Source organism: Haemaphysalis longicornis, unplaced genomic scaffold (assembly GCF_048455015.1).
Source record: "Haemaphysalis longicornis isolate Haplotype H1 unplaced genomic scaffold, Haemaphysalis longicornis Haplotype H1 scaffold_173, whole genome shotgun sequence".
In the NCBI taxonomy this organism is placed as follows: Eukaryota; Metazoa; Arthropoda; class Arachnida; order Ixodida; family Ixodidae; genus Haemaphysalis; species Haemaphysalis longicornis.
Genome location: NW_027526278.1, coordinates 276,249 through 288,715, shown reverse-complemented (window position 1 = coordinate 288,715; position 12,467 = coordinate 276,249). Strand labels below are relative to the sequence as shown.

Below are 12,467 nucleotides of genomic sequence, written 5' to 3'. Positions count from 1 at the left end.
CCCTCTCGCTGCGCCGTCGCCTCCGCCGCCGCCGCCGCTGTCGCCGCAGTCGCAACGCGCGAGTTCCGCTCATCTGCCTCGCGAGTTGTGTTCTTTGCAGTAGCAGCCAGCCGTTTTGGGCCGCATTTCTCTCGTCGCTCCGGAGTTGAGAAGAGACATGTCTGAAGAAACCAGCCAAGTGCCTGCCGCTACGGCGGCAGCGTCTTCGGCTCCCAAGAGCCCCAAAAAGAAGGCTGCGCCCCGCGGATCCGGCAAGCCCAAATCAGCGCCTACGCACCCCAAGGTTCTGGCCATGGTCACCGCCTCCATCGGTGCCCTCAAAGAGGGCGGGGATTCGTCCCTGCAAGCCATCAAGAAGTACATGGCTGGCACCTACAAAGTGGACGTCGAGAGGCTGTCTCCCTTCATCCGCAAGTATCTCAAGTCTGCCGTCGCGTCCGGCGCGCTCGTGCAGACAGAGGGTAAAGGCGCCAGTGGCTCGTTCAAGCTGTCCTCCTCTGCTTCAGCACAATCATCGTCCGCCGGCGAGAAGAAGAAGAAAGCAGCGGCGGCGGTGGCAGGCAAGAAGAAGCCTTCGGGCACCAAGAAACCGCGAGCCAACAAGACCACCGCGACGGCAAAGCCCAAGCGCGCCCCCGCTGCCGGTGCGAAGAAGCCCAAGAAAGCGGCCGCGAAAAAGCCCAAGGCAGAGATAAAGGCGTCCCTTCCCAAGAGCCCCAAGAAGTCCAAAGCGACCAAGAAAGCCCCCAAGAAGCCAGCTTCTTCCAAAAAGTGAATGACTTCTGCGGAAGCCCGCCTCATCCTTTTTTTTTAATTAACCACCCGGTCCTGATGGGACCACAACAACAGTTTGCCATGGCGACAGAAGCTTGCCACGCCACACCCATCTCGCGTCCTCCTCCTCAATGCATTCTTAATCGCACGATTGCAGCGCAAACACACACACACAGCAGTAAAAACAAGCAAACAAAGAAAGAAAACCCAAAGGCACTGCAGCTTCGCTCCTCGCTGCCGCAGCAGGCATGGCTGTGGCCCACAGATACCCGCACGCTGCTGCCATCTGTCGGACAACAGTTGGCCTGGCCCTCTTGGTTTTGGAGCTGGCTGCGAAAATATCTTGATCTGCCCGCGCGGACGAAGCGCGCCCGGGTTCTTTTGCGGCGCCCTGAGGGGTCGTTAATCAAAGCCCAGGCAATCGAAACACGGTTCAATCGAGAGAACAGGAGTTGTAGAATTCGAAAACATGCGCCGCGGGCGTGTGCGCCGTTTAGTTGATAGGTTACGGGCGTCCAGAACACGTTTTTTTTTTTTAATGTCGCCCGTTTCGCTTTGTTCACAAATGCTTGTCGGGCTGTGGAGAGGTAGGAAATCGTCTCACCGTGCTGAACTAACGTTTTTTTTTTACTGCGAGCCACAGAAACACGATGGCATGCGTGAATTTCACGTGAGAATAAGGAAATTTCAGCTGCAAGCTGATTAACATGGCGAACGCGACTTTTCAGTGTCCCAGGCGTGGTTTTCGCTCCTCCGCCGCTCGCTGGCGGGACGAAAAACGTCCTCACGGGGTCATGAGACCGTTCGTTGGAAAGCTTATTCTTAGAGCTACGCGATGGTGCAATTTTCGTTTTCGTGCAACGAACGGTGACGATGCCAGCGCCAAAACTCCGACGCAGCGCGGAAGAAAAGGTCGGCGCGAGGCCGACCGCTCGGGTTGTAGCCCTTTTACAAGCCACTTTCGTACAACTGAGAGGCCCGAACGAGCAGCGACAATAAAGTAGAGGCCCTGGCGAACGTTTCGGTGCAGTTTTAGTTGGCCTGGCCCTCTTGGTTTGGGAGCTGGCAGCGAAAGAGCCTTGATCTGCCCGCGCGGACCAAGCGTGCCCGGGGTCTTTTGCGGCGCCCTTAGGGGTCGTTAATCAAAGCCCAGGAAATCGAAACATGGTTCAATCGAGAGAACAGGAGTCGTAGAATTGGAAAACATGCGCCGCTGGCGTGTGTGCCGTTTAGTAAATCATTTAGGGGGCGTCCAAGCTACGCTTTTTGTCATTCTCGCGTGTTTCGCTTTGTTTACAAATGCTTCTCGGGCTGTGGAGAGGTAGCAAATCGTCTCACCGTGCTGAACTAACGTTTTTTTTTACTGCGAGCCACAGCAACCCGATGGTATGCGTGAATTTTACGTGAGAATAAGGAAATGTCAACTGCAAGCCGATGAACATGGCGAACGCGACTTTTCAGTGTCCCAGGCGTGGTTGTCGCTCCTCCGCCGCTTGCTGGCGGGCCGAAAAACGTCCTCACGGCGTCGTGAGACCACTCGTTGGAAAGTTTATTCGTCGGGCTACGCGATGCTGCAATTTTCGTTTTCGTGCGACGATAGGTGACGATGCCAGCGCCAAAACTCCGACGCGGCACGGAAGGAAAGGTCGGCGCGAGGCCGACCGCTCGGGTTGTAGCCCCTTTACAAGCCATTTCCGTACGACTGAAAGGCCCGAACGAGCAGCGACAATAAAGTAGAGGCCCTGGCAAACGTTACGGTGCAATTTTAGTTGGCCTGGCCCTCTTGGTTTGGGAGCTGGCAGCGAAAGAGCCTTGATCTGCCCGCGCGGACAAAGCGCGCCCGGGGTCTTTTGCGGCGCTCTTAGGGGTCGTTAATCAAAGCCCAGGCAATTGAAACATAGTTCGTAGAATTGGACAACATGCGCCGCTGGCGTGTGCGCCGTTTAGTTGATAGGCTACGAGGCGTCCAAGACACGTTTTTCGTCAATTTCGCCCGTTTCGCTTTGTTTATAAATGCTTCCCGGGCTGTGGAGAGGTAGGACATCGTCTCAGCTTGCTGAGCTTAGACTTTTCTGGTTCCTCCGAGCCACAGAAACACGATGAGAGCAAGGAAAGTTCAGCTGCAAGCCGATTAACATGGCGAACACGACTTTTCAGTGTCCCAGGCGAGGTTCTCGCTCCTCCGCCGCTCGCTGGCGGGCCGAAAAACGTCCTCACGGCGTCGTGAGACCACTCGTTGGAAAGTTGATTCGTCGGGCTACGCGATGCTGCAATTTTCGTTTTCGTGCGACGATAGGTGACGATGCCTCGAAACACGATAGGTGACGATGCCTCGATGCCTCGAGACACTCGAAACACGGTTCAATCGAGAGAACAGGAGTTGTAGAATCGGAAAACATGCGCCGCTTGCCCGAGCGTCGCTCAGTTGATAAGTTACGGGGCGTCCAAGACACGTTTTTCGTCATTCTTGCGTGTTTCGCTTTGTTTACAAATGCTTCTCGGGCTGTGGACAGGCGGAAAAGCGTCTCACCGTGCTGAGCTATACGTTTTTTTTTGCTTTGTTTTTTGTTGTTTTACAACGAGCCGCAGAAACACGATGGTACGCGTGAATTTTACGCGAACAATAAAGAAATCTCAGTTTGAAGCCGAAAACGGCTTTCCAAGGCCCGCGCGTCGTTTCGTAAGTCGGCGCAAACCGCTGTCGTGTGGCGACTACGCGGAGCGCGGCGTCGGGCCCCCGCGAACAGCAAAATATACGAACAGGGAGCCCGCGTCACCTTCACAGGGCCAATCGAAGGTCGATAAATGCAAAGTTATCAAACGGTTTTGTTTTTCAAACCAGCACCTTGCAAGGGGCGCGCAGTGGTGGGCACCAAGATCGGTTATGGTGTGCCCCACGTTTCCTTCTGCAGCCCAACTGTGGTTCGCACCAGGTGTGTGAATTTTTCGCAGGTAAGAATAGACGTCTTGCGCAAGAGGGCATGCTTTAAATGAAATCGATAGCTTATTTTGTTCGCAAAATCTGCATGGCTAGCAAAATATTTTGCGTCGTAGCCACGCTGCAATTTGCACCACGTTCACCATTTTTGCTCAGGTAAGAGAAAACACAAGGCCCAACAAGGCAAAATTTGAATGGAATTGTTAGCTCTTTTTGTTCGGAAACTGTGGGGAGGCGAATTTACGTGGCGACGAAAATTGTCCATTTCCAGCATCCTAGCGACCGCGGAGGGTGGGAAGAGCTTCGCCGCGGCGGCGGCGGCGGCGGCCGCCGGCACTCTCGTTTATGGTGAGTCGGACATTTCGCGTCATAGCGGGACCGCAGTTTGGGCCAGGTTTACCATTTTTGGACAGATAAGAGAAAACTTTGCGCGCAACAACACAGCCTTTGAATGAAACCGATAGCTTTTTTCGTTCGGTAACCGCAGGGGCGCAAATTTGGGGCACGGAAAAAAAGTGCAGTTTTCAACATTCAAGCATCGAAAAGAGGGGAAGAGGCGCTTGCGGCGCAACCAATCAGAAGCGCGCTCCGTCTCCAGCCAATCGCGTGCGCGCGTTTCCGTGCGGTCCAGCGAACAGAGGTCGCATTGTCTTTTGGGCGCCAACCTTCGGAGGAGTCGGACGTGCGTAACGCGAAGTGCGAGCTAGGTCTCCTTGTGTGCTGCCGACGGTGCCGGTAAGTCATTTCCTGTGCTTCGGCAGCCTATTATGGTGACACTGCTTAATAACTCGTGTGACAGTGCTATTTTCACTGCTCCTTCGCGGGGCAGCTCTAGCGCGCTATAATTTGAGACGCATGTGATTCGAAACGAGTCGCCCAAGCTTCATTATTTCATTTAACAATGGCGTTATGGAGGAAAAAAAAAGAACGCGGTGGCTCGTTGCTGTTGTTTGTGCAATTTAAAATATCTAGCGGCTGTTTCCTTATCATTATGCTTTCATCTTGACAGATAGCGCACGTGTGCGAACGGGGCGCTACAAAAAGAAATGCGGGCAGGTGCTTCAAACAATGGAAATTTGAATAGGAAAAAAAAACCGCCGCTTGTGGTGGCCGCATTTTGCGCGCGTTTTGCAAAAGGTGTTTGTAATTTCGTGTGCAGCACGAGGCCTTATGTCACAGTGCTAACGCAGTCTTTAATGTGACGGAGTCTTTATTGCAAAGCCTTGATGTTTTGAGATGCTCGAACGGCATGACAGTGTTGTTATTTATCAGAGAAGAGAAGAAGGAGGAGGCTGTGATTATCTTGCAAATGTGGGCCGAATTGCGTGTGCCGCGCGCTGCTGCGTTTGTTGTCCAACACACTCCTCCTGCTCATTAGTACAATAAGTGTTGGTCTCTCTTCTCTCGTGCAGGCGCTGCTGCTGCAGCAGCTTTCCGACCTGGGGGCGGACGAAGCTGGCGCGTGCGTATGGTTGCTCCCGCACGCAGGTACGTTCGTCGGAAATAAAAACGAAAACATGGGGGGCTGCCAAAATGTTTATCTTATGGGTGCCTCGCGATGGTGAATATTGACGTCGCTTGCTGCTGCTGCTGCTACTTGTTTAAACGCGGGCTTGCGAGTGTCGCAAAGTTCATCTTCGCGGCGCACCACAGTGTAACGCAAACACGCACTATTGTTCGTTCACTTGTATCGAGCTGCTGCTTTTGCCAGCGAAGAGAATGGTGAGTGACCTGAGTGTTGTGGGTGCTGCTGCTGTTTGGATTTCTTTCAGTGCAGTTTGAGACATGTTTGCTGCGTGTGTAGATCAGGAAAAATAGCCCCCTGTTCAGTCGCTTGCACGTGGTGCTCGTGCAGTCGGCAGGGCGCGGGTGTTGGTACTGCTCCTTTAAAATGGGCTCATTTTGCATACTTGTCAAGAAGATAAACAACCTGTACTGGAGCATAACGGTTCTCTGCTGTTAAATTGTTGCAGTTTGAGCTCGTATTGTTACTCAAATAATCAGGCCAGGGTCGTCTTGTAGCAGCAATTAATTTTAATTGAGCACTGTGTTGCAACTGAACAGGGGCTATTGGAGGAGGCATCTGCCGCATCCGAATTTCAGCCTAATTGGGACAGGACAGGTCTGGTTAGCTTAATTTAGAAATAATAATGGGCGCTAGCTTAAATTAAGGGTAGTTAAGCTCGGTGGTATAGCTGCGAGTGTCACTTACTAAACTCAGGGTACACTGCTAGGCGCGAAGTACATTGTGTGTGTGGTTTTTTTGTGTGAGTGGGAGGGGTGGGGCGCCGGCAGGAGCGGCTTGGTTGTGTGTGTGTGTGTCTGTCTGTGGGAGGGGGGGGGGGCGGCAGGAGCGGCTGGGGTGAGTGTGTGTGTGTGTTTTTTTATATGTGTGTGTGTGTCGGAGGGGAGGGGCAGGGGGGGGGCGGCAGGAGCGGCTCGGTTAACCAAACCCTGGCAGGGGCCGCGCGGAAGTTTACAAACAACTATACGGGGAATATTGCCACGGAAAGCGCGCGCGCAAACCTAAATAATGAAAATACAATTAAAAAGCACAAAAAGCAAAGGAATGAAAATACAAACAAAAAAGCACAAATTCAGCACAAAAAGCAAAAGAATGAAAATACCAAAACGAAATCAATAAATCACAACAAACAAAATCATCAAAACATAATAAAATGGCTGCAGTGCGCGGCGCCCTCTACTTGGCATATTAGTAATGAAATCAAACACTGCTTCACTAAACCCACGCTAGAATGCGCGAACACACCATCATCATCAGCGTGTTGGCTTTTTTTTCTTTGTGAATTCATTATTTTGCTTTCCAGGCGCGCTTTTCGCGCCACATTCCCGATGGTTCCGATTCTGTTTCGGTTTCGCTTTCCAAGCATATCCTTCATATATCGTTCAACGTGCATTTGCGCTCGCTCTGGTGTAGTTAATTAAGGCCTAGGATCGTCGAAAGGCGGTTCAATCGAGAGAACAGGAGTTGTAGAATTCGAAAAAATGCGCTACTGGCGTGTGCGCCGTTTAGTAAATCATTAAGGGGGCGTCCAAGATACGTGTTTCGTCATTCTTGCGCGTTCTCACTTGTTTACAAATGCTTCTCAGGCTGTGGAGAGGTAGCAAATCGTCTCGCCATGCTGAGCTAACGTTTTTTTTTTACTGCGAGCAACAGAAACACGATGCTATGCGTGCATTTCACGTGAGGATAAGGAACGTTCAGCTGCAAGCCGAATAACATGTCGAACGCGACTTTTCAGTGTCCCAGGCGTGGTTCTCGCTCCTCCACCGCTCGCTGGCGGGCCCAAAAACGTCTTCACGGCGTCGTGAGACCACTCGTTGGAAAGCTTATTCTTCGAGCTACGCGACGGTGGAATTTTCGTTTTCGTGCAACAAACGGTGGCGATGCCAGCGCCAAAATTCCGACGCGGCGCGGCCGAAAAGGTCGGCGGGAGGTCTACCGCTCGGGTTGTAACCCTTTTAACAGCCCTTTCCGTACAAGTGAGAGGCCCGAACGAGCAGCGACCGTAAAGTAGAGGCCCTGGCAAACGTTTCAGTGCAATTTTGTGTTGGCCTGACCTCCTTGGTTTTGGACCTGGCTGCGAAAGAGCCTTGATCTGCCTGCGCGGACGAAGCGCGCCCAGCGACTTTTGCGGCGCCCTGAGGGGTCTTTAATTAAAGCCCAGGCAATTGAAACGCGCTCTAATCGAGAGAAAAGCAGTTGTAGAATTGGAAAACATGCGCCGCTGGCGTGTGCGCCGTTTAGTAAATCATTTAGGGGGCATCCAAGCTACGTTTTTGTCATTCTCGCGTGTTTTGCTTTGTTTACAAATGCTTCTCGGGCTGTGGAGAGGTAGCAAATCGTCTCACCATGCTGAACTAACGTTTTTTTTTACTGCGAGCCACAGAAACACGATGGTATGCGTGAATATCCCGTGAACAATACAGAAATTGTCTCAAGCCCGACGACCATGGCGAAAGCTGGCCAAGGGGGCAGCCGATGTGGCGCCCTCATTTCGCGCAGACCTCATTTGCATGGCATCGTCATTGAAAGGAGCAAAGCACAGCAGAGACAGGCGAAAGGGCGGCAATGAGAGCCCGCTTCTTTTATTTGCGATCGTTTACTACCGAAGCAGCAGCAGCCAGGCAGGTAGGTTCTGTTCCCGAACGTTGTGCAGAACTCGCACTGGCCGCGCCTAGCACTGCAGCAGCAGCAGCAGCCGGAGAGCCTGCGAAAGACAAAAATAAGTGCAACATCGCCGCCGTGTGCATACAAATCACTTGGAACAGTGAGAACAAGCCCAACTAAAGAAAAAGATCATGCGCATGCGTGCACCATAGCTAGCCTTTGCAAAGCAAACTAGGGGATGGCACGAAACGATCTGACAGGCACAAAGAGACAGCTGGCTCAAAGCCACCTGAATTCTGTCTATAATCCTGGTATCTGCCATAAACAGATACCAGGCGCGATAAAAATAAATGTGGGCGAGGTGAACCACGGAATGAAAAAAAACGTCTCCTGCGGGATTCGAACCTGGGTCGTGCGAGTGGTGGAAACCAAAAATGGAAGCATAACGTTTGAGTGCAATGCCTAGCTTACGAGTGCATATAAGACGAGCCTCTTTTTTTTTTTAATGCATGGAAATTTTAGAAAACTTCAACAGACAAGACACTTAACACACAATATGAACACTAGCAGACAGCAAAGGGCAAGGACAGAGCTCTGTATCCATGTAATGAACACAGAATGGCATGCGAACGCTCGCCAGGGCCAAAGTTAGTGCTGTTTATCTACACAAATACTCATCAGAGGCAATTGGTAATTTTTGTGGCCAAACTACGCCTACTATACCAACAGAAAAACATGTCTGGCTGCGTGACAAAAATTCAGATTGGCCATTAGAAAATGGCAAACTTGGCTCAGAAGCCTATGTGCTCCCAACTTTGCCCCAAAATAGTAGGACAAGTTACAACCTTAGAATTTTTACCGAATTTTGACGCTTACACTGCTTACACAGACGCACTGAATTTCATAGTATAAAACCCGATTACAAACATTGGGACGCACGCAAAGTCAAAGAACTTGCATAACAAGAAAAAGGCATTTTGGATTTTGCAGAAATGCTTCCCAGACGTTCGCCAGTACATGTACTGGGCCGTATTTTACATAAATATACCATGCAAATCACTTATGCACAACTTTATTGGGAAGCTGTGGTTAAAATGTTAAGGTTGTAACTTGAGTTGCACTGCTCCTACCATTAGCCACACAGTTGGCAAAAAATTGGTCTCCGAGCCAAGTTGGACAAGCCGTAACAAAACAAATAATTTTCTGTCAGCCACACAATTTTTTCAGCGACATGTACAGTAGGTTTAATTTCAGCATCAAAATGACCTGTGTGCTCAAGCAAGTATTTCTTCAGATAAATGACGCCAAAATTGGCCACTTCCCAGGCAGTGGTGGGTAAAAATAAAAATATTACTTTACAGGCACTGTAATATTTTTCACGTAGCGTATGTCTACGTAGCGTATGTCAAAAATAAAAATATTACTTTTACAGGCACTGTAAAAATATTACAGTGCCTTGTGGCACTGTAATATTTTTCACGTAGCGTATGTCTACCTAACACTCATTAGGCAATTATATATAAATAGAAGTTCAAGAAAATTGAAGAGGGCGACCAACAGCTATCTTTTGTTCAATGTTATTTGAACTCACACAGCAGTAATCCGAGCTCCTGTTCAATTGAAAGTGATTAGCCATAACCTAAAGCTAAAATGGCAAATGTGCTCTTTACACCGTAGACATCATGGGCTGCTGCCGTGTCAAGGTTAAAAAAATCTGCCTGCAGAAATGCCAAGCCATCTTACGAAAAAGGAGAAACGAATTATGCCTACACCTTGTAACACGCGACATCGGAAAGCTCCCAACACTACTCTTGGCAGCAGAGAATGGCGAAAGAAACAACAAGCAGGAGAGAAACGCGGTTTCGGTTTGAGCAGCACGCGAGAACAAGCCAAAGCTTGCTCCGCATCCCAGAGCGGACATTAGGTAAACATAGCGAGAGAGGTGCGCTCGCCCTTGCCCATCTGCGATCCCCCACAATGCACTTCCCTGGCGCGCGCTTTGAATAACGACGGCAGTGGCGTACACAGTGACAAGAAAGCGAATCTGCCACTGCACATTGGTGGGACAAAAAACAGCGGCTGCAGATGCAGAAAGCGCTGGTATAAACACTCACCCAACTGACGCCATTGCAGACCACGTTGAGAAGGAAACGGCTCGCACCCGACACGTAAACACAGCACAGATGGCACCCACATACACCAAAGAGAACAAGATTGGGCACGCGGCGCTGCAGTCAAGCTGCACCCACTGTAGGGTGATATGTGGCTCTTAGAAGAGCCGTTTTGGGATCTCTTTCTTTCCTCGCGGTGGCAAGACGAAGGGAGCAGAAGAGAATCAGCCGCCGAAGCCGTACAGGGTGCGGCCCTGCCTCTTGAGCGCGTACACGACGTCCATGGCGGTGACGGTCTTGCGCTTGGCGTGCTCCGTGTACGTCACAGCATCGCGGATGACATTCTCGAGGAACACCTTGAGGACGCCGCGGGTCTCTTCGTAGATGAGTCCCGAAATGCGCTTGACGCCGCCTCGGCGCGCAAGACGACGGATCGCTGGCTTGGTGATGCCCTGGATGTTGCCTCGCAGAACCTTGCGGTGACGCTTCGCTCCACCTTACCGTTGTCAGATGGAGTGGGGGGTTGCACATAAGTGCTTGCCCCAAAGCTTACAAACTCATCCATCCATCATCATCCAACTACGCTGCTCAGGTAAGGACCCCCTGGTGGTGTGGGGGTTTTTTGTTTAGAGCAGCGGTCCTTTCTTTTACCTGGACATAGGTGGGCGAGCGTCATTCGCTTGGATTTGCTTTGACTCCAGCAATCCATAGCCTCGCTCCGAGGTGCGTAGCACAACTTTGAGAGCCATCTGGCGACCCGAAAAGGCTTGAAGGGGGGTGGGGGGCTTAGGGTCATTGACGGGGGAAGGTGCTTTAGAAGGTCGCCTTGATTTGGCCTCTGTCTTCATTGACAATTATCGGTGGCCGACACCATTGATCTGTGAACTGCTGATTCCCTAGCCTGCGTTGCTCTATTCGTAGGTGGAACCAGAGCTCCTTCCGTACCTTGGCGAGTACTTCATGAAGCCCTGGCCGCCTGTCAGAGTAAGTAGCAATGCAGCGGGCTACCCAAACTTGGTAGGAGCATTCAACTAGTGCCAGAACAAACTGGTTCACAGCATGACGTGTAAGGTACCGAAGGTATCTCACTGTGGGATATGGGATACCAGGCACATCAAACAAATCTGCGACCCTTTTCAAGAGAGCGCTGGGAAGCAGGCAGTTATGAAAGACGTGCTCTGCTGTCTCAGACTCACCACAGAAAAGACAGCGTGCTGTTAGGCATGCCCGAGTGAATTGCCTTTGACGGAGTGGAAGATTGCCACGAGCAAAGAGCCATTGGAATGTGGCTCTGCTGGCATCCAGGTACTCTGCATGGATGAGACTCCAGTTCGGACGTTGACGTTCGAGGGAGTAGCAGGCCAAATGCGGAGGCAAAGCTGGCGTGAGCGTGGCGACCAAATCTTTCAGTGGAGTACCAAGTATGTCAAACTTTGGGAGTACTTCCTGGATGTCTGCCAGGGCGTTAGCTGCTCCGCGGTAGAATGGGGATGGCTCCCCTGCTCGTGGAACGTTGTTACGTAAGCGGCTCTGGGAGAACAAACGTAGACGGGTGCTTAGGAGGTAGGAAGCTAAGGATCGAGTCAGAGACATGTCGGTGTTGAGGGCTGTATTTGTGCATTTGACATGCAAGGCAGTAGCTAGGATGCTTAGGTCGGAAAGGCCAAGGCCGCCTCTCTTCTTGGGAAAGCTTCACAATATCTCTTTTGACTTTGTCAGGTTTACCGTCCCATACGAATCGGAATACGACATGTTCCACCTCCTGCTTTGTTGGTGCTGGGATAGGCATGATGCTGGTGACGTAGCTGAGCACTGATAGTAAGAGATTCCGAGCAATTGTGGCTCGGGCGGTGACAGGGCAATTGAGCTGCCGGTAGTCCGGCACCCTCGACTCGAGCTTTGTCAGTGCAGCAGTCCAATTGCTGGGAGAGGGGCCATTGGGACCAAAGCGATAACCTAGTACTTTGACTTCGGAAGCGATGGGAAGGCCATGTTGTGGACACGATGGAGGGTTGCGCAGGTACATGAATGAGCTCTTTGCGGTATTCAGCTTAGCCCCGCTCGCCTGCCCATACATCTGGATGATGGCCATTGCCCTCATGAGCGAGCGCTCATCAGGCAGTACCAGAGTCAGGTCGTCTGCATAGGCAAAAATGGCTGCCGGGGGAGCATCCGGTGGGAGCGGGAATCTGCCTACTTGGGGATCGCTAGCGAGTCGCTGCAACAGAGGTTCAATAGCTAGGACGTAGAGAACAGGGCTCAGAGGACAGCCCTGCCGAACTCCACGCCCAACAGAGAACCTCTCGGACACACGACCCTGAATGGTGTCGGCAGAAGTGGGCCCACTGTATAGTGCACGCACCATCTTTTGCACGTTCGCCCCTATGCTAGCCTGTTGGAGGGTGTTGAATATGTAGCTATGGCTGATGACGTCAAATGCTTTTTCTTGGTCGAATGAGCAAAGAAGGCCCTGTAGGTTCCTCGACTCGGCCCATTCCAGCAGATCCCGAAT

The 12,467-nt window shown here is 51.4% G+C and overlaps 1 protein-coding gene across 1 annotated transcript; it reads left to right on the top strand.

Moving 5' to 3' along the window:
* LOC144166496 (histone H1.5-like) lies at positions 1–775 on the top strand. The gene has a single exon (XM_077696007.1). It carries the CDS (start codon positions 158–160, stop codon positions 773–775), a length of 618 nt encoding a protein of 205 aa, XP_077552133.1. The 5' UTR covers positions 1–157.
* The last annotated feature ends 11,692 nt before the right edge of the window (positions 776–12,467 follow it).